The 22494-nt window shown below is 42.5% G+C and overlaps 1 protein-coding gene across 1 annotated transcript in view; it reads right to left on the reverse strand.

Moving 5' to 3' along the window:
* PIK3C2G (phosphatidylinositol-4-phosphate 3-kinase catalytic subunit type 2 gamma) overlaps positions 1-22494 on the reverse strand; it is a 1914223-nt gene that overhangs the window by 1723148 nt on the left and 168581 nt on the right. The window contains exon 3 of the mRNA XM_086920790.1: positions 8447-8529. Within this exon, the coding sequence (XP_086776916.1) occupies positions 8447-8529 (83 nt within the window). The remainder of the gene's footprint in view (positions 1-8446; positions 8530-22494) is intronic.

Here is a 22494-nt window from a genome sequence, read left to right on the forward strand (position 1 = left end):
AGTGCCTGATGGTAGCATTAAAAACTGCATAGCCTTGCATTAAGACTGCAAAGGACCACCAAAAAGTGCTCATTAATACCAACAGAACTTACAAGAGCTGGCTGACCTAATACCTGGCCAGGAGATATATTACAAATATGCACATGTTGGATTTTTATCGTGTGGTCTCATCGTATATCTTTTTATTTAAATTTATACTTGTTTTTATATGATACTCGTGTGAAGTTCTTTTGTGGTGTTACCATTGGGTCACTGGGAGCGTGGTTGCAAATACTTTACACATTTGCCTTGAAGAAAAGCCTGGCTGCTCATGCCAAGCTACCAAGGGGGTGAGCAGGGGTTATCTGAGAAGGTGTCCTTCCTTTCCCTGACGTCGAAATGAGGGTCCCTACTTGGCCTAAGGTACTTACCTCAGCCAACTAGAGATCCCGGTTTTAACACTAACTATTCTCATTTGGAAGATACACTGATACGATGCTATCAGGCAGCTCCAATGCTAACTTGTGGGAGATATAGACCTTGCTGTAGTGAAAAACAAGTTTAGAAGTTTGTCTCTACAAGAATATGTCAAACTCACAAGCACATGTCCTACCTCTTAAATACAGTGCACCCTGCCCATGGGGCTAGTGAGGGCGTGCCTTACATATAATAAAAGGTAGGGTTTGGGACATGCAAGTGGGTTTACTTGCCAGGTCTAAATAGCAGATTAAAATTGAACAGCCAGGCACTGCGAGGGCAGACCCGAGACAGGTTTGTGAGGCTATTTATCCGGGTGGCCCATTCAGTGATGCCTGGCCACTAGTAGCATTCAAGTTACCGGCTCCGGGCCACACATGGTGCCCTGTACTAGGGACTTACTTGTAAATCAAATACTCCAATCATGGCGAAACCAATTACCATCAGGTTTTAGTCCTAGACCACTTGCATGCAAGAAATGGTCAGCAGTAGTAGTCAAGTGTCCAGAGTCCTAAAGCCAGCAAAAACAGAAGTATGTGCACAGTCAAAAACGGAAGGTCATAAGCAAAAGGACAGTGGAAACCATGCTAAAATATGCAGGTCTAATAATTAGTAAAACACTTTATATCCTCTATTTTGTATCTTCATTTAAACATTGCCCCATATTTTATTAATTTGAGTAGCAACCCTTTAACAATGGATGTGCTTAAAATTAATAATTTGTATTTATTTTGTCTGTCGTGCATGATTACTCTCTCATGTCTTTCAGATCCAGCATCTGGATAGCTGTGGTTCCAGACACACCATAACCCTCTCTAGCAAGGAACCAACTGTTGCAAGGATTCTGTGTAAATAGAACTATGCATGGATCACAGAACAGAACATAGTAGTCACCCGTTGTTAATAGAAAAAGGCAGAAAAAATTATTTGGATGTTAATATAGAGTTTAGGTGATAGTAGGTATCAGTTTCCTTTATTCAACACACTATAGGGCTCTGGTTACCGCACCACCATTTGATACAAGACACCCCTGATGGTATATAAGGTAATACAAGGGTGGCAAATATCACCTACACTCTATGTTAACATCCAAATAATTTTTTCTGCCTTTTTCTATTAAAAACGGGTGACGACTATAAGGCTTTCATACAGGGTGACCCCCTTAATTCATGTGGCAAGGTAGTGATTATTAAGTGCATCTATTATACATCAGAGTAATATTTAATTTTGTTCAAAGAACACTGCCCCTGAAGAAGGAACCAATGTGTTCCGAAATGCATTGGGCCAGCCTCGACAAATGTTTCAAACTCAAAAATGGATGAATTTGAAAAATGTATTCATTAGAATGGCTTAACAATTTGATTTATTTACATTGAATGTACAATACATTAATATGTGAAGAGAGAACACATTAATGCCATACATGATAAAGAAAAACAAATGCTCATATATAAAATATATATATATTTTTTTTAATCATACCGTCAGGTTTATTGTGGTTAAAAGTAATTTACATTTGGTTTTTGTATAACAAGATGATTGTGAATTTCAGATAAAATGTATTTAACTTTATGGTTCATAAGGTACAGTGCCCACTACATTCAGGGTAACTCCTGTTCTGACACTGTTATTGAATTGTGTGTGCAGCCATCACACTTTAGTAGTGTAGCACCCTTGTACAAACATTGTTTAACCTACTCAAAGGAAAAGAATTGAGTGCTCCTTTTTCCCGAAGGGATTTCTTTCCAGTTTCAATTTTGGCAACAGGAGGTAGCACTGCAACAGATTAAGATTTAAGATAATGGCGTCATTTGAATCCATTACAAATATCACTGACAATAGGGCAGAAACACATGTATACACCAGTGAACAAGCTACAGACATTTATGCACTGATAGATGAAGTTAAACTAGTTGATTCACATGGGGGGTCCACTATGCAACAGTTAAAACAATTAGAGTATCTCACTAGGAGACAACTAAACCAGAGATTACATGCATCCACCCTAGTGCAATATCATATGGCACAGAGAATACCCCAAAGGGTTAAGATTGGCGATACGCCCAATGCTATTTAGGTTCCATCTAAACGCTAAGTTCATGGATAAATGGTTCGCCATTTTAAATAAGTGTTCGTTGGACCTTATTTTATTAATTATAGAAGAACTTTCCAGAACTATACGAGAACTAGATGAAGAAATATTTAACATCCAGACCGATTTGGAACGACAATTGGAGAGCTCAACTTGGAGTGCAATACTGGAAGTTCTCAACCAAATATTGGACAGATACAGTAAAGAGCTTCAAGAAGGCAAGATCAGGAAGTATTGCAGAGATACTGTAGATTATAAGCTAAACGAAGTATACACATGGGCTGAAATCTACGCGAAGAGACGTTTTTTCCAGAATAAGAAATCAACTTCCTCCTCAGAAGAAAGCATTGCAACGGATCAAGATGCATCGATAAATAGACCTCCAGCTATCAAGTCCTCATTACGCACCACAGGACCAACGACAACATTGGAGGGGGCAGCCGTTCAGGCTCCTACTACATCTGCAACAATATCTTTTTTTTCACAGGCTCCAGACCAGGGGCAACCCCCTTCGAGTCTCCCAAAAACAACAGGCTCTTCAGCTCCAAAACCAGGCGAGGACAAGGCCGGAAAACAACTAAGAAGCGGGATGAGTCTAGTCTCATAATCAATATTTCGTCTACGACGCTATCTAATCAAGAACTCGCCACCTTAAATAAAGGTAGGACGTTTGTACCTACTGCAAGCACGACAAAATTAGACATGGATGTGGCATTATTCCGGTTTATGCGGAAACTTCATTTAAAGCATTACTTCACCAATATTGTGCAAGATGTACATGATGATCGTGATGAAGTGCTAGAAAGATTAAAGCCACAAAGTACATTTCAAGCACCTATATCCCACAAATCGTAGGACATCTTTGAAAACTTGGTGAAACATGACTGTTAACAACTTGATTATAAGACAAGAAAAACATCTAACCTGACGGAATATAAAAAAGGCATGATACGGGGTATTGCCAAGAACACGGCCTTGACTTTAAAACCTGCCAATACAGGTGGATCATGGATGGTTATGGATACTGAGCATTATGATAAAAAGGTCAATGAACATGTGCTAAACAAAGTAACATATCTCAGAAAAGATATTGACCCCACACAACAGTTGAAGTCCATCTTACAATCGATACTCGATCAGCTTGGCGTTAAAATCGAGTCTAATCACAGTCAACCCTAGAAGACCAAGAATTTACATTACCCCAAAAATTCACAAGCACCCTACAGACCCTCCCTTACGGCCAATTGTTTCTGCTTGCAACTCAATTATTTACCCATTAGGTTGGTATCTGGATTACTTTCTGCAGCAGTTCGTCCAGAGTTGGTGCACATATATTAAAGACACAACAGACTTTCTCACAAAACTACAGACGATGGAATTCCTGATCAAAGATCACTGGCTACTATGTACAATCAATGGCACTTCATTGTATACTTCAATAGTACATAAAGAGGGTATCGAGGCAGTGGAATGGCCTTTTTTGAAAATGGATCTACCACAGAAACAAAGCATTTTTATGTTGCAGCTATTATTTTTTTGTTTATACAATAGTTATTTCCAGTGGCAAGGTGAATTTTATGGCCAATTGACAGGTACTTCAATGGGCTTCTCGGACGCACCTGCGTACGCCAATATCTTTATGTCCAAATTCGAGAGTGATTACATTTTAACAAACCAAGATTGGACTGACGGCATCGCACAATATTGTCGATACATCGACGATATCTTCCTTATTTGGACACAACCACAAGAAACCCTAGAGAAATTGATCATGGAGTTTAATGAGAGAAACCCAAGGATAAAATTCACACATTGTAACAGCCGAGATCAAGTCAACTATTTGGATGTTCTGATTAAAAAAATGCAAGCTAAATTGAGCACAGAAAGTTTTACTAAACCAACGGACAGACATAGCACTCTGTTATACACAAGTTTTTATCCAAGAAGCCTCATTGAGAATCTCCACTACTCACCGTTTATTCGCATTAAAAGATTATGTTCAGAGCCAACTGTAGCAGACAAGAAAATCACGAAATTTTGAAGTACTGGGTTTTTAGAACCCAGCGGTGCCAGGGAACACACCCAAAGACTTCGAGTCCTTCCTGTTTCAGACTACAGAAACACAGAGTCTTCTTGGTGAAGTCAAAGATCGTATTTATTGGCTGCAGCCAGTAACAGGTATCCTCGAAGTACAACTCGGTGTATATTCTCAGGAGACTGCTCAATCTTACAAAGCCAGCCTTCTCCTTTTATACAGAATATTATGCTTTAGGCAAACATTCCTTATTTTACAGTTGACCATTCACATATTTTCACTTCAAAGGAAAAGCAGAGTCATGATGACAAGCCCATATTTCAGTTTGTCCAGCCCACAATCAATTACCCGGCAAGGCCCAGTATTTCCATCAGATATCGACGGACCCCCAATAAAAACGGGCACCTCCTCCTCATAAAGTAAGTCATAAAGAAAGAAACAGGGACAGGTGTGTGTAAGATTAGGCATGATTTGTGTGCGATGAAAGGTTTACGATATGTTGTGCCTTGATACTAATCTCATTCGGCCACTGGAAAAAGGAACTGGCCGAACAGGTTTGGCTTCAGACAGTGGAGTCAGCTTGCCCAAGTCTCAGAGGAGTCAGCGAAGGTGTACGTGTCCTTCAGACTCATTTTTGGCCTTAGTCATTGGCCTATGTGAGGGCAATCACAAAATGGTTGCCGTTCACAAAATGGAACCCGAGGGTTCAGGATGGAAACTCTGATTTCAGGGTGATTTCGTCACCCGGATATGACGAAAATGCTTGTGCATAGTATTCTAATCATTCTCGGTCTGCTGATACCAAAATCGTCATGATACGACGATGTTTATAACACGGGTCCAGAATTTTCAGTACCACAATTTAAGGAGAGGTTCGAACAAAGAGGCTATCCAGCAGAGATACTACAGAAAATTATACAAAGAATTGGAACCAAACAATGTGGAGAACTCTTTGTTAAAACACAGAGGAAGCAATCCAACACTCCTACATTTGTGTCCAAATTTTCCAATCAGTCCATGCAAATTAAAAAGATTATCAAAAAAAGATGGGACCTGTTGGTCAGTGAACCGGATTTCAACTGGATATTCAGTGAAGAACCGGCCTTTGCATATACTAGATCTAAAAACTTGCAGGAACTAGTGAAATCGTCAATGAACCCAATAAAGAAAACAATAGTTAAAGGGACCACCAGATGTCACAACTGCATACATTGTAATAACATCATAATTGGAACAATTTTAACACACCTAGTGTCAGGAGCACACATCAAATTATGCCATACCTCTGACTGCAATACAGCCAACATCATTTATAGTTTGAAATGTCCATGTGTGAAAGCTTATATAGGAAAGACGGAACCGAAATTTAAATTGAGGCTATCAGAATTCAAAAGCACCATTAGACTTATCAACAGAACATCGAATATAGCAACACATTGGGTTGAAGCAAAACACACCATTGCACAGTTAGGAGCACAGATAGTGGAAGTTGTCCCTAAATATGAAGGCATTGATAACAGCAGTAAGCTCCTACAGAGGGAGATATTTTGGATTGATTTCTTACAGACACTGCAACCTAAAGGTTTGAATGATAAGATCGAAATGACCTGTTTCTTGTAAGCAATGAGTACACTCTGGGGTTTAATCCACAATACCTTGTATGTATTTTTATATGTATTAACCAGTGACTAGGAATCAGGAATGCACGTTTCAATACATGTGATAGTGTCTCTGTCCATAGACATTAGGAAGGCCTTATGATTCAGACTTGTGACGTTTTTCAATGCAGTTGTCTCATTATTAGTGATCAATATGTACTATGAGAGGGGATGTACATTGAATACTAGCAATTGTCACTGTTTTTCATAATATATGTAACTCTTGTATATTTATCAATAATATATGCATATTGGTATTTATTATTATTTCACATCAACGGTCTGTACAAGTGACCTATGGTAAATTGGTATATTAGATTACAGGGTAATTGCACGTCTATAACATTGCCAACGGTACAAGTGAGGCATGTTAGAGGAAAACTGTGTTATGTGTACTAGGCAGTTTAGGAGGTAACAGCAATAGGATACATTAATGTCATTTGTTCATTCTCTTTACGGACTATATCATCACAGCTTTGACTAACATCCAATACCAGCATGAATTAATTTTTTTATTAATATATACAGTCGAATATACAACACATTCGGTGTTTACCCCCTTCATTAATATTCTTTTGCATGTTTGAGTTAACAAGACATTGATATGAAGGCGTTTATTAGTATACATATACACACTAAGGGCAGTACAAAGTGGTTACATGAGGCGCATAACCCACGTTATATTATGGATGAAGCAAGTTTTTCGTTCCGCCTATGTCACACAAGCTACAGAGTACATCACCCCGTTTTCTAGAAATGTTTCATTTCTTGGCTTTGGTATGAGTTTTGTTTACTGTGAATTCGTGCCCAGAGAAAACGTATTTGAGAAAAATTCACATGAGGACGGCCTATGATGAAGCATGACACAGGTGGTGTGTGAGGCCAGTCCGTCACTTTTTGTGAGATGCCACCACTTGGCACGCATCTCTAAAAATCCTGTAGAAATCCCAACTAGGGCAGCCCCATTTGTGTTTACATTTGGTGTTGGAGGCTGGCTACCCCTGAGGCACTGTGCCTCTAGTTCCCATCCCTAGTTAACAACTAGGGATAGTGTTTTTGACTCCACATCTAGAATACACATGACCCGCTGACTGGTCTCTTGAGTTCACGAATAGCTAAAGGATAGAGGCAGGAATGTTTTTTCAGGTCATGATTATAAGGTCTCACTTTTAATAAATAGATCACTAAAGCATGATGTGGTAGCATAATTTCATTTACAGAGAGCTTATCTTCATTGAAATGGCCACAAACATTTCCACTCAGTTTTACTAATAAAACTATTTAGTGTGTGGAAATTGGCTGGGTTTGAGCAAAAATATTTATCATTTGCACTTCACCAAGTCAAGTGTTCTGATTTATTTTAATCCTTTTAAAATCTTTATTTCCATCAGTAGAATTACAAAAAATATTATTTCCTAAATTCCCGAAATAGATTTTGAAAATTTTGTATGGTTCATTTACAAGCTATATAAATGGTGTGTGTTATGAAAAAAGCTCATGTTCTACAACGTTTCATTTTGCATGCTGTATAGCACAATTTTCAGACAGACCATTTTTTTTTAAATCAGGGAAAGAAAAGCAAACACCAACATGATGGATTACATAGGCAGCAAAGTGTAAGAAAACATAAACTGAAATGTGACTTATGTCTTTAAATGCAGAGCAAATGAGACATGGTAAAAACAAGCTTTAAAGGCATCTTTATTGCTCATTCATTTTGTGGGGGAACAGAACACCTGTTCTTGGTCTTCTCACCAAACGGGGTCAGTAGGCCCTAAAATTAGCTTTGCCCGATGAGAATCTGAGGAGTGGGTGAGTAGGCTTCTGGAGGACTGATGTGAAATACACTGTAATCACAGAATAGCAGAACTTGTATTTTCTCCCGGAAATGAATAGAATGAAGGAAAAAGCAAACACTGCTAAAAATCTCAGAAAAACAGTGAAGGCGAAATGGTGTGAATATGTAAAGCAGGAATGAAAAGGAAGGTAAAGAAAGATAGGAAAAAGGGGTGGTTGCTTGGGAATCAATTTGATAGTGCCCCTCCCAAAAAACAAGGGTATTCTGCTAGTCAATGAAAATTCATTACATTTATATTCAATGTTTTTACTTAAAAAACTAATGAACGAGGTTCAACACATCATCAACAGGTTTTAAGTGAAAATGTCTTTAATTTTCAGTCACATAATATTTATTTTTATTCTTACTTTTTTACAATGTCACAAAAGGATGAGAGTCTGTCATTACTTCCTTGATGTATGTCCAGCAATTTAATTGACCATGCAGGTGCCTTAAAGAAAGAATGAAACAAAGAACAATGTTTGAAAATGTAACAGCAGCGTTCTAAATTTACCGTTTATTTATATCACAAGTGTAAGCTAGGTAACACAAAGTGTTATCTTTGTCATTTTAGAACAGCGAGTCATTTTACCTTAACCACAAGTACAAATGAAAAATATAGCGTCAGTGTGGAAAGATTAATAACATTTCATAAGGTTCTCTAGTGTCCATACAATCATGTAAGGGAAAATATTAAGCCAACGATTGGACACATCACCCATTGGACTTCAACATCCAACCGTCCATCTCTTGAAAAAGGAAGAACGCCTACAACGTTTTTGTGACTTACCCGTAAACATCCACAAAACCAAATTATTTGTTGAAACACAGTGGCAAGTTGTTATTTTTTTAATCCATCCGTTCGTTCAGCTTGGAATTAGTTTTAACGTTCAAAATTTTTGAAAAAGTGAATTGGAGTTTTTCCGATAAAAATGCTTTACATACTGACAATGAATTTGTAAATAGAGCCATGACAGTGCTTTTTAACACTAGTGTGTGATGTAACTTAAATAAGGTGAATAATGATTTGGAGACATCAGTAATCTATAGCAATATCCTTCATTACTCAGGACAAGTATGGTCAGAAAGAACTAGTTGAAAGTTTGGCTTGTAATGCTTAAAGTGCTGGGAAGTTCACTGGTGTGGCAAACTATTCTCTCTGTAGAGTATAAAGTTTGAAAAACAGATTGAAAAACAAATTGAAAGGGGTTAATAAGATTATGTGTCCAAAATGCTGGAGTTGGGGGCGATAGAACCCTCCACTAGCCCATGGTCCAATCCTATGAGACAGATGCTCACCCCATCCCCGGGCTGTTGAGCTGATTTACAGGTTAGGGGCTGCCCAGTATCTCAGTATCTTTGATCAGGATATTGGCAGATTGCCCTAACCGAGGAAAGCAAAGGAGAGGTCAGCCTTCTCCAATTCATAGGGCCATTTTTTAGTTTTGGATTAACTATGCCCCTGCAACCTTCCAGAGGCAGGTGAACCAGGTCTTTGCTGGTATGGAGGCCTTCTGTGCTGCCTATCTGATTGACGTAGCTGTCTTCAGTAGCTGCTGGAAGGACCACCTTTTTTCCCTCAAGGAAGGGCTTTAGACCCTGTAACAGGCAGGCCTGACTATCAAGGCAAGTCAGTGCCATATAGGGCATGGGTTTATGGTGTACTTGGGACACCTGGTGTACAGTGAAAATGAGCAAACCCTGCAGGGCAAAATAGAAACCATCATATCATCTTCTTGATGATAAAGAGTCGTAATAACTCTGCTTATCCAAAGGCGATGTGCCAGAGGATGGACGGCCACAGAAATACAAAGCTAATTGACCAGGCGGATGGAACTCATGATTAATTCACACCATTCCAACATTTAAAACTTTGGAATAAGCTGAGTTACATTGACTCTTTATCATCAAGAATCTGTCCCTCTCTGGACCCTCAGGGCCTGTCCTCTCCACCACAGTTCTAGGTGGATTAGGTTCTGATGAAGACCCGCCTGTGAGGAGAAGAATTTTCCTACACCAATCTGGGGTCGAAACGTCACCAATCTTTTATATTTTGTACTGAATGTGTCCCCCTTGTTTTTCATTTGGTCTTTGTAAATAATTTAGCCTTGGTTAAGGCTGAATACGCCTTTTTATGTTGTTGGAAGCATGCAATATACACTGCCCTCCTTCCATCACTGTGGAGAAGTGTGGCTCAATGATTAGAGCGGCAGACCCTGATGCAGAGGTCTAGCCCGGGACCAGGGTTCAATTCCCTGCCTCGGCGGGTCTTGGGCTCAAAATTCCATGGACCTGATCATTCTCGCCTCGGTGCCTATTCCAATCATGGAGTCCCACTCTGCAACTCTGGGCAATAGCTTGCTTAATCTCCACAACGGCCCCCACAACGCTAAGGATGCCTGGCCTCCACCTTGGGGGTGCCCAGGAGTGGACGCCTCACAGGGAAAGCCAGGATGAGTTCCACATCGGTATTCGTACAAGCACCTTGAGACCCTTGCGGGTGAGTAGTGCGCTATACAAGTATCAATTTACATTTACATTTACATCACTCACTTTCACTTCTGCACCTTTATGCTACAAACCCTTTCTGCCACCTTACCCCCAATTTTCTGGGGCACCTACACACTAAATTGTTTTGACTAATGTACTATGCTTAAAACATGATGCATTATATGTTCAGTATGTTTAAATACTCTGAATATGCATAAATATTGTCTGTAATTAACGTATCAGGTGATGTTGATATTGATACAATTGTTGTGTTTCCACTGGGCCCACCCACTTGTTGTACCTCATTTCACCTATGTCCCAGTGACTGCTTGGGTTCCCCATTATTGTATAACTTTTAGAAAGTGGACATTTCTCAACAAGTAATGCTCTGTGTGCCTGACAGTCTGTCTCTAATACATGTCTTGGGGGGATGACAGCTACACTTTGTGGATTCCCTCGAGAAAGCAACAACACTGGATGGATAGGTGTGTTTGAGTACCCATCTACATATATCTGCATTTTGATGGTTTTGCATTGTCAGGATGGAAGGGAGAGACTAAGACTTCACTTGAATCGGCAGTTTCCTGTCCCCACAAAAAGGACTGATCACGCCCCACAGATAGCCTGGTAGGTAGGACTTGGTTGAAAGGGATACGTGTGCCCTTCAAAGAGCTGCAGAAAGATGCTTTGAAAGTCACACCTATATCAAAGGATCTTTTGGGTATAAGTACTGGGTCCCTTACCCCCTAAAATCAGAGGCTACTGGACTTGAAACTGAAGCTCTACCAGAAGAACTGCTTTGCTGCTTAAAGGACTCAACTAGGCAGCTGATCTGGAAAGCCTGCGTTTCTGTTGCCCTGCTGATCTCTGACTCTGGTGAAGGAGGGCTTGACTCTGCCTTTACTCCAAGTGATCTCCAAGGACTTGTTGGCTCGCCTGCTGTTGCTTGAGAATCAGGGATAATAATGTATTTACCATTGCTCCTGTACCTGGATCACTGGAAGTGGCCCTGACACTTGCAATACGGATTTAGATGAATCTCCTGTCTGTGTGTAGCAGAACAGGCGCATCGACCATGTTGCAGGAGTTCGCATTGCCTTGGAACCAGCACTTTGCCTTCAGAGATGAACGCATCGGCCAGCGTATCACCACTGCTGCAGCTTAGTGAGATAGACACATCTCCTTGCCTGCATGACTGAATCCGGCACATCTCGACTGTGGCACCCATCTGCAGAACTGATGCATCGACATTGATACAATTCACTGTTTACAACAAAGAAAGGTACGTTATTCACAGGGGCCTGTTTGGGTCCTGTAGCCGGCCGTCGCTCCATTATGTTCAGCCCAAACTTTGACTTTACCCCAGTCCAACACAACCAAAAGTAACCTTTTTTAGCACTAGTTGCTTTTAATTGCTTTACTCCATTTATTTCTTTAAAATTCAATATCCCAACTTCAATATGTTGGATTTTTGTCTGATTGGTCTTGTTTTGTTCGGGAATATATTAATCTATTTTTCTTTGGAGTCTTTTTGTGGTATACTGTGGTGAAGAGAGGGTGCATGCGGTGTGTGTGTATGTATGTGTGTCTCACACACACACACTTTACCCCTTTTGATAAGCCTGACTGCTCTGCGCCATGCAATCAAATGGTGATCACAGGTTATCTTTTAGTGTGCATCTAGCTTACACTGCTAGAGTGGTAGTTCCTGCCTGGTCGCCTCGGCCAACCAGGAAGCCCATTTCAAGCATCATTTTATTGTTGTTTAATGGGAACAATATTCCTGAGATGCAGATATGGACTCCTGTGATTCAGGAATTGTAAACACATGTAAACACGTTTGTCAAACAGTTTACCATGCTGCTGACATCACTGTATAACCTGTGCTTCAGAGTGTCATTTGGGATGGATACCTTGTTCAGGACATGCATGTTTCCTAGAGAAATGTTAAGTTTAAATAAAGTACAACAGACAACTTGAATGACCTTTGCATCTTTGCTATGTTAAACGTTGGATAAACAAGAAAATATAATGAATAGTGATTTAAATAAAATTATGCAGAATGGAACATACAGTTTAACAATGTTTGGTGCAGATTTTAAAGCCTTATAGTGCCAGATACTAATTTGTGCATGACCACTCCATACCTTAGGAGGAACATTTACTCTTCAGTGACTACAACCACTTATACTGTTAAGGAAGGTATGAAAAAGATGGCTATGCCAATATAGTTTCAGTGCTGTTACACAACACATGCCAAAGCTCAGTGAGTAACACACCCCATAAAGAATATAAGGTTGATGTCTACACTAACTAATGTTATTATAATAGAAGAGGAGGCATAGGCCAAAAAAGAAGCGTCAGACAGAAGCAGAGAAACAAATAATGACATCAGGCATGTCTCTTTTGAAGTGATTGACAATGGTTTTCAAAATCTTTCCAAACATATACAAACCTCCACCATCATACCTTCTGCATTTATTCTTTCGAAAGAAGATTTACATTTTTTGCAAAAAGAGCAAGTTCAAATGTAAGTATTAGCACAGCTAAATTGTGTAGTACAAGCACTTAAAATGCAGAAAGTGCCATGGCAGCTCGTTAACAAGACATGGTTCTTCCTCCCCTACAATCTTACATCCAGACAGACAATGATCTAAAATAAAAGAAGCATTGTTAGACCTGCCACCATTGTCGTGGGTCTGCCTTCCATTTTTTTTGCTTTTGCCTCCTGTGTTTTTGCTGGTCTAGATGCTTTGGGCATGTTGCCACTGCTGTTCAGTGCCAAAGTGCAAGTGCCCCTTTTGTAAATTGTTGTTATGGATTAGAGATTCTATGATGGGCTGTTTTATTTACTTGTCAGACCCTAGTACAGTGCACCATTTGCGGCCAGGGCTTGTAAATCAAATGCTGCTGGTGGGCTTGCAGCACTGATTGTGCCACCCACAGAAGCAGGTTGTAAAATGTGGCTCAGGCCTGCCATTGCAGAGCCTGTGTGCAGACTGGGACTGCCATGTCAACATGGCAAGTGTACACACTTGCCAGTCCCCAAACCTTCCCTTTTCAGCATGTTAGTTATCGCTAAGGTACGCCAAAGGTACCCCTGTGGACAGGGTGTATTGTAAGTGTGTGGCCAGTCCTGATAGTGAAATACTGCCAATTTTTTTTTCTCTATTGCATGGCTATCTGTTTCCATAGGCCAGAATGAGGAGTTTGTTTATAACATCTTATAACATAACAAAACATAACAGGTGTATTTGTGAAGCGCACAATTACCCGAAGGTGTTCTGACGCTGAATAACAGATGTTTATTGTTACCTAACTCAATGGTACTCATTTTAATCAACCTCAAATGGATGAAATACCTCGCAGAAACCACCACCCAAAATATAAAGCTTGATAAACTATCTAAAGCCATCCGCCTCTACGAGAAGAAAAACACTTATCCCTACTTGAACGAGGACCATTAAAAACAGGATAACCAAGGACGGTTTATAGGCAGAGGCACAGGCAGAGGTGGCTACAGGGGCAGGAGGAACTATACCACTTTTTCTGATTCAACTGTGATCTCAGACAGCAACAACGAACAACCAGGCCCGAGTTCGGACTACGGCTACCAGCTTAAGTTGGGACAGAGACAGGGGCGCTGCATCCAAGCAGGATTGCTTTCAACCAGAGAACCACGGAGAAATCTCCACGAGACACAAAGTATACAGAAAGGTAGAGTACAACAACAACCCAGTGGTGAACCTCTCATCTTATACTTTAAAGGAGGAAGAACAAGAAATACTTTCCAGAGACCTGTCGTTTTTACCCACAGCCTACCCCAACACTTTCAACCTCAAGGCAGAACTACATAGATTTTTACGGAAGATCCACCACAGGCATTTTTTTAGAAACTCTGAAGCCAATCGCTCGCAATCTTTGACAGGACTGAGGATTCCATCTACCTTCATCCCACTCACCAATGCTATGACCAATAGGATTCTGGCCTATGAAAGCATGGTTTTACTAAATTACTCCCCACATACAAACAAACCATTCCGAATACCAGTAAGTTGGAGAGAGCTGCTCTCCTGACCCTGAAGGACAACAAGGATATTGTCATCAAGTCTCGGAGAAGGGTGGAGCAATAGTAGTACAAGACACAACAGCATTCAAACAGAGATCATGAGGCAACTCCAGAATGGGGTCAGCTAATCCCTATTGATATCAGACCCTTCTAAAGATCTAGCTGAAGAAATCCTCAAAATCACTTTCGAAGCTCAGGAATCGGGCTTTTTGAGTAAACTTGAATTTTATTATCTTAACCAAAAACACCAGAGGCTGCTGACCATCTACACTCTGCCTAAGATACATAAGGATGTACTCAACCCACCTGGAAGCCCCATCATATCTGGATGTGGTTCACTACTAGAACCCTTATGCAAATATATAGATTTGTTTTTGAAACCGATTGCTGAGAAGACTGAGAGACACAATGCAAACTATCACCTTGGTAGACCAAAAACCTTTCAAACCCAAATAAACAACTACTTGTGACGTGTGATATCGTATCACTGCACACGAGCATCCCACAAGGGACAGCATTGGAGGTGATGAGAGAAGTCTTGAACCAACAACCAGCACCAATGAGAGTACCCACGGAATTTATCATAGCCCTATTGACCATTGCAATGAAGAAGAATTTCTTCTTTTTTCAAGGATGCTACTACATACAGACAAAGGGCGTTGCGATGGGGTCAGCCTTTGCCCCAGACCTAGCCATCATCTACATGGACAACTTTGAGAAACTATATGTCATCAACAACAACCCCTTCAACCAACATGTGGATTTGTGGAAATGTTATATTGACGACATACTGTGTGTCTGGAACGGTGATTCTATTGAACTTGACTGCTTCCACAGTGGTTGAACCTATGTGATCCAGATATAAAGTTCACGATCCAATCAGATGCTAATGAGATAGCCTTCCTGGACATTAACATTTTTTGTGAGGACAACAAATTATTCACCACCATCTATCGGAAACCTGCTGAACGCAACTCCCTCCTCAGATACAACAGCTACCACTCAGGTGGCCTGAGAGATAACCTTTCGGTGGGACAATTTCTGCAAATCCGCAGAAATTGCACAAAGAGAGCAGACTACATGGCCGAATCCAAAGACTTGAGCGCCCGCCTGATAACTAGAGGCTACCCAAAAAGATTGGTGAAGAGAGCCCAGAACAGGGCCTGGTTCAACCCAAGGGAAACCCTATTGACAACTAAGGATAGGAATGACAATATGTCTCAAAGAATGATCTGCGTAACTACATTCTCCACCAGAAGCAACGCTGTAAAAAGGGTAATAAACAAACATTGGAATTTGGTATAGACCAACTGAATCCACCCATGCATTCCTTCAAAAAAGCCTTGAGTGTCAAAGATCATGTGGTACACTCTTTCCAGGAGAGCCCGATAGAACAAACAACTCACTCACTCTGGAACCTACCACCTGAAAAGGACACTACAAATGCGGACATTGCAAAGCGTGCCTCACCACTATACCAACCAAGACTTTCACTCATAAACATCATACAATCATGCTAGAAGCCTTCACCAATTGTAACTCAACCAACTTGATCTATGGGATAATCTGCCCATGCAGGTCTCTCTAGGTGGGACAGACACAACAAAAGATCAAGGCTAGGATATTGCAACATCAAAGCAGGATCCGTTGCTCCGTCGTAGGTGTGCCTCTAGTTGAACACTTCACGCAGATGGGACACAATCCTGATCAAATGCAATGGCAGGTGATTGAGAAAGCTGAACTGGGACCAAGAGGGGGCAACATTGCCTCAATTCTGACTATCTAAGAATCAAAATGGATGGTACATCTGGACACCATTGTCAATGGCCTGAATGAATTAGACCCCAGCAATTCCCAACTGGCATGCCTCAATACGTAACATGGCCCATTAACACTGTACACCTTTAACTTCATCCTCACTGGTTGGGTTGTAATATTGAACTTTACTATGAGAGTTGTGTTATACTGGACATGCATTAACATGACTTGTTTACCCAAATGTGTACATTTTCAATGGCACCCGTGCCATTGCCTTTAACACTGTATAAAACCATCTTATGAATACTATACCGTCCAACACAAACCCATCAATCTGTCTGTATGTTAAAATCTAGTTTGCGACATCAACATTATCGGCGCCATCTTGTCCCTTTTCAGGCTTGTACGTGCGCGTAAGTTTCAGCCATTATGAATGCCATGGCCTCTATGCCCACTGCCGATAGCCAGCGCGTCTCTCTCTCCCTCTGAACCTCACAAACATCCCCCCTGCACGCTGACAGCCCCCGCTCTCACATGCCTGGGCCATAAACCTACCTTTCAGCGTGACCCTGCCTCGGATCCACATCCCGTACCCATCCAACACCTCCCTCCATCCCTTTCATGATCATGCATCCTTTTGATGAACCCCCCTTTCCTCTGTGCCCGATTGTCCTGCTCGTTCCCAGGCCGCCACCTGGCCCTGCGGATGCAGTTTATTGCCCCCATACAGTAGGAAGCTTCTCTCTTCAAAGGATCTACAACTGTTTAAAGCCCCCACCCCATGAGATCCGATCAGCCGCACATATTCCGGGAATCGGCGGAATGTCCAGCTGCGCGACAGTCATCACCTGCTGAGACCGGGGTGGGGACTTCTACTGTAAATGTGTGTGGGAACGGGCTTGAAGAGGGGATTCCAAGGATGTCTTTCCGTACATCAAGGTGTTTGCAGGAATGTGTCACTGTAATAAAGATCATAAACCTGTGTATAAGAAGCCAGGCCTCAAAGATGCGGTTAGAGCACCTCGAGAAGATGCCATGCTGTCTGATTTGATGTGTTCTGCTCCGTCGGAATAAACTCCTGTTTCCTGCCTTCCAGTCCCCAGCGCCTGCCTCTTTGTTTGATAAATCTCGAGTGGCATGAGAGGCGGCTAACGCCGGGCAATACTTAAAGGTTCTTGGTCGACATCGGCCGTACCATTCCACAATTGGCATCCCAAACGTGGGCCCATCAGCGACACGTGGATCCAGTGGGAGAGGTCCTGACGACAGAGTGAACGACTGCAACAATCGGGAAGAGCTCCTGCCCGATAGACCCTCGTCTGGCAGCCAATCATCCGTACTTCACCGGTTCCGAGCAGACCTCTCTCGAGTGATCTACGGTCCTGACTGGGAACCATCAGGAGTGCCGTGACAGTTACAGAGAATAGAGGGCGATCAGGCGCTGGATGTGGAAGACGAGAAACTGTCCATGTGGTCCGGGTAAGGTCGTGTAACACGACAAATTGCGAAACGATTGTTTGATTGTTTGGAAAATACTAGTATTACTCTTCGATTGTTTTTCTTTTGAGATATTCTCTGCCTGCAAACGGGGAAGAATAGAAATATTCTCTCTTCCTTTGCAGATAGTGAAGGGTAGGTAACGCGGACTTTTGTCCCCCGTTGTAATCTGTTGTGCCTATTTTCCTCCCCACTGATTGATTGATTGTCCGAACATTGATTGTTCGAAGTTGGTTCTTTGAGATATTCTCTGTTTGCAAATAACGTAGAATAGAAATATTCTGTCTAGTCTTTGCAAGTAGTGAAGGATAGGTAGTGCGGACCTTTGTCCCCCGTTGTAATCTGTCATGCCTATCTTCTCCCCACTGATTGGTAGTTGGTTCAGCCCGGACCGCTTTTTAGAGGTGAACCATCCAGCTCCACTGGAAGGCACCCCTAATAAGGACATGTTCATGAAATATGGACTAGTCGCCATAGCCTATAGCAAGCTATGGCACAAATATACGAAAAGGATCAGGAAAGTCAGTGGCCACTGATGGGATCCTTCTTAAAAATGAACGCGCTGGAAACAGCCCTTCGTAACAATAAGACAATGCTTACTATGTTTGATAGTCTTGGCATGTGGCGCAAAGAAGCAGTACAACGTAAAAAGAGAAACTAAGTCAGATTAGAGAAAGAACTATGAAAAGCAGCTCACCTAGCAGCCAGAAAGTTAGAGGAAGAGATAAAGGAGAGAGAGGAAGCCAAACAGAAACAAGAGTCCGAAACATTGAGTCAGTGTCCCGTCAGAACACCCTCTACACTCTACGCCGAGTTACCTTCGAAACAGCGAGCGAACGATGATCTATTACTAGGTCCTCCAATCATCTACATGCCCCCTCCATATGCCCCTTCCCAACCCTTAGTACAGCACCCACAGCCCCCAAGCACAGATGAGAATAGTGCCAGGGCCTCGGTCCTCATGGCCTCCGCGTCGGCCGAACCCCTTGTACTCAACGCAGTGCAAGCAGCAGTATTAGACAACCCTGAGACCCGGAAGAAAGATTCCACTAGAATAAACAGGTTGAGCAAGGATGAGCGAGCAGGGATCGATAAGATAGTAAAGACGCTTTTTAGAGGTGAACCATCCAGCTCCACTGGAAGGCACCCCTAATAAGGACATGTTCATGAAATATGGACTAGTCGCCATAGCCTATAGCAAGCTATGGCACAAATATACGAAAAGGATCAGGAAAGTCAGTGGCCACTGATGAGATCCTTCTTAAAAATGAACGCGCTGGAAACAGCCCTTCGTAACAATAAGACAATGCTTACTATGTTTGATAGTCTTGGCATGTGGCGCAAAGAAGCAGTACAACGTAAAAAGAGAAACTAAGTCAGATTAGAGAAAGAACTATGAAAAGCAGCTCACCTAGCAGCCAGAAAGTTAGAGGAAGAGATAAAGGAGAGAGAGGAAGCCAAACAGAAACAAGAGTCGAAACATTGAGTCAGTGTCCCGTCAGAACACCCTCTACACTCTACCCCGAGTTACCTTCGAAACAGCGAGCGAACGATGATCTATTACTAGGTCCTCCAATCATCTACATGCCCCCTCCATATGCCCCTTCCCAACCCTTAGTACAGCACCCACAGCCCCCAAGCACAGATGAGAATAGTGCCAGGGCCTCGGTCCTCATGGCCTCCGCGTCGGCCGAACCCCTTGTACTCAACGCAGTGCAAGCAGCAGTATTAGACAACCCTGAGACCCGGAAGAAAGATTCCACTAGAATAAACAGGTTGAGCAAGGATGAGCGAGCAGGGATCGATAAGATAGTAAAGACACTGGTGGAACGGAAGGAGTGTGAGGAGTACGTAATGGATATGTACAATTCATATGCTGAGAGCCACAGACGACACTTTGTCGTGCGATTTTGTTACCACACCCTAAATGCTTATGAGGACCGATACCGAGACAAAGGTCTAGAGAGCCTAACGACTCTGTATAGAAAGGTTGTCATCGGGGATGAGGGCGAGTGTGACGTGAGGGACCTACTCACGCGTACGCTTGAAGTTTTCCGCCACTTCACTGAACAGGGGCTTGGAAGCTAAAACTACGACTCCTGTAGCGACCGAACCTCAAATAGAACAAGCTAATGCAATGATGCCTATAAGGAAGGCCGCTCCCTACTGGGTTCCCCCACGAGGTCTGGGAACGCACGATGATGTTAACCATCAAGATGCGAGAGGGAGGGTAGTTTATAACTGGGTCTACCAACCATGGGATCGACAAGATATCCTGACGTTCCGAAAATCCCTGCCCGATTTACGGAAAAACCCCACTGCCTTTTACACTGAATTAGGTACAGCCTTAGGTTCAACGATTATGACCCTAGCTGACATCGATTTGTTTTTCGGGTTATGTCTGCCAGCTGATGTGTAGAAGCAAATCCGGAAAGTCGACCACCTTGAGCTGTTCGGATATACCTGGTCACAACTCGATGGCATAGACAGACAACGAGAGCCTGGACAGAAACCTTTGAAATCCATTTTAGAACTCCCAGACAAAATCGTGCAGAAACTGAATCCCAGAAAAGAAAGTGGACTGGTAGACAGTAACGGCCTGCCGCCAGAAACCCCAGGAAGACGTATCAGAATACTTCTCACGGTTTGAAACAGGTTTTTCCGAATACAGCGGCCAGGACTTGACCACTGCAACCGGACATCATCTTTTTGTCCAGAACTATGTTAAAGGTCTGTCACAGGAGGTCTCTCAGAAACTACAGGCTAGCGAGCGTAGTTGGGCGGCCTCCAAACCTGCGGCTATCCTCCAGATGGCCCAGTATTATGAACATCAGAAGAATGAGAATGATAGGGCGACTGAGAAAAAGGACCTGAAGGAGAGGGTGATGATCGCACAGTTGCAGGGGGTGACTACAGGACGGGAGCAGTACAAGGGAAATTACCAGTCGAATGCTCCTAGAAACCCACCCCCTAAAGACCGTACACCCACACCCTATGTTGGACGTAAAGACCTTGACGAGAATCAGTGTGCATTTTGCAAGGGATTCGGCCATTCGAAATCTCAGTGTCCGGTCCTGTTAGAAATGAACAAGAATAGGGACACAAGAGATGTAGCGGGTGGGCCCAGAAATAGAGGACAGGGACGAGGGTCCACGAATTACACCAATAATGACAGGCCAGTCAGACCGAACACATTTGACCGTCCCGACAAAACCAGTACCAGCAGTCTGACTGCGATGACACCCACGACTTCGCATAGGACTGCCAAGGGCAAGGGAGGGATCTAGTCGAGCTCTATGTTAACCAGCAAGGTCCTTATGTCACCGCTAAGGTCCTGGGTAAGAAGTCTCCATTTTTGGTAGACACTGGCGCAACACGTAGTGCGTTATCTAAACAACTGATTCCAAGGGCACCCTTGTCTGGCTCACTTGTAACATCGATAGGTTTCGATGGAACGCCCTCCACTAATCCCTTGTCCACACCGATCTCCTTTGACTTAAAAATAACACCACTGACACGACGTTTTTGCTCTCATCCAACACCCCTGATGCCATTATGGGACTTGATTTACTGAAGCATTTCCGAGCTACTATTAGGTGTTCGCAAGACGGAGTTCAAGTCTTTCTGTACGATAACCCGACTCTGCTTAGAGACAAAGTCCCGCGCACACAGATAGGTACAAGCAAGTAGAGTGCTACTCTGTATGGTTCACAGTAAACAAAGGTCCAACGTAGGTGTTTGTGATGTATATCTCCTTTTATTGGATCGTCACAGAATGGAAATTCACAGCCAGCCGACACGTGTTTTGTTATGGGTCTATACAAATCTCGACACCATAACTCTTCAGGGCTCAATGGCTGATTCCTTATCTGTAAGGGCCCTAATCCGGTGATAATTCCAACCCGGCAGGGTACCCAAATAGTAGAAAAATTATGGTGAAGAAATTCCGTTTCAGCCGTTCTAATCAAAATGTACAGAAGGTTAGCCAACCTTCAAACAATATGTAGCAACAATAGTCCCAAAGTCCAAGTCGTGGAATGATAGAAATCTCTCCTAAGTATACCACATGGGTACGTGTGGTATCCAAGTTCTGGGTAGAATCACCCTCGAGGCCAATCGCGTCCCCGACCCGACCGGGTCGGGGACGCGATTGGCATACGCCTACGTTGGACCTTTGTTTACTGTGCCTACGTTGGACCTTTGTTTACTGTGAACCATACAGAGTAGCACTCTACTTGCTTGTACCTATCTGTGTGCGCAGGACTTTGTTTCATTATTCTTGGATATGAATTGTCACATTTAAATTGAGGTTTTTTTTTGGGACTCCCCTACCTGCCAGCACCAGCGATTGTTGATAACCTCACTTGATTTATACGCTAATATTGTTTGAGCGCCACTTTTTCCTGTATACTTAATACCCTCTTTTCTGTTGTCCGACTCTGCTTAGACTTTGTCCCACTGACGCATGTTTTCCATCTCTGACGCTGACTCATCCCTACTTGACACTCTACCTCCATATCTGTGGGCCAAGACTGACTCAGACGTAGGTCGCATGATGATCGACCCAGTGCACATAACTGTTCGCAGGATGCAATACTCACA

This window comes from Lissotriton vulgaris, chromosome 1_1 (assembly GCF_964263255.1).
Source record: "Lissotriton vulgaris chromosome 1_1, aLisVul1.2, whole genome shotgun sequence".
NCBI classification, from domain to species: Eukaryota; Metazoa; Chordata; class Amphibia; order Caudata; family Salamandridae; genus Lissotriton; species Lissotriton vulgaris.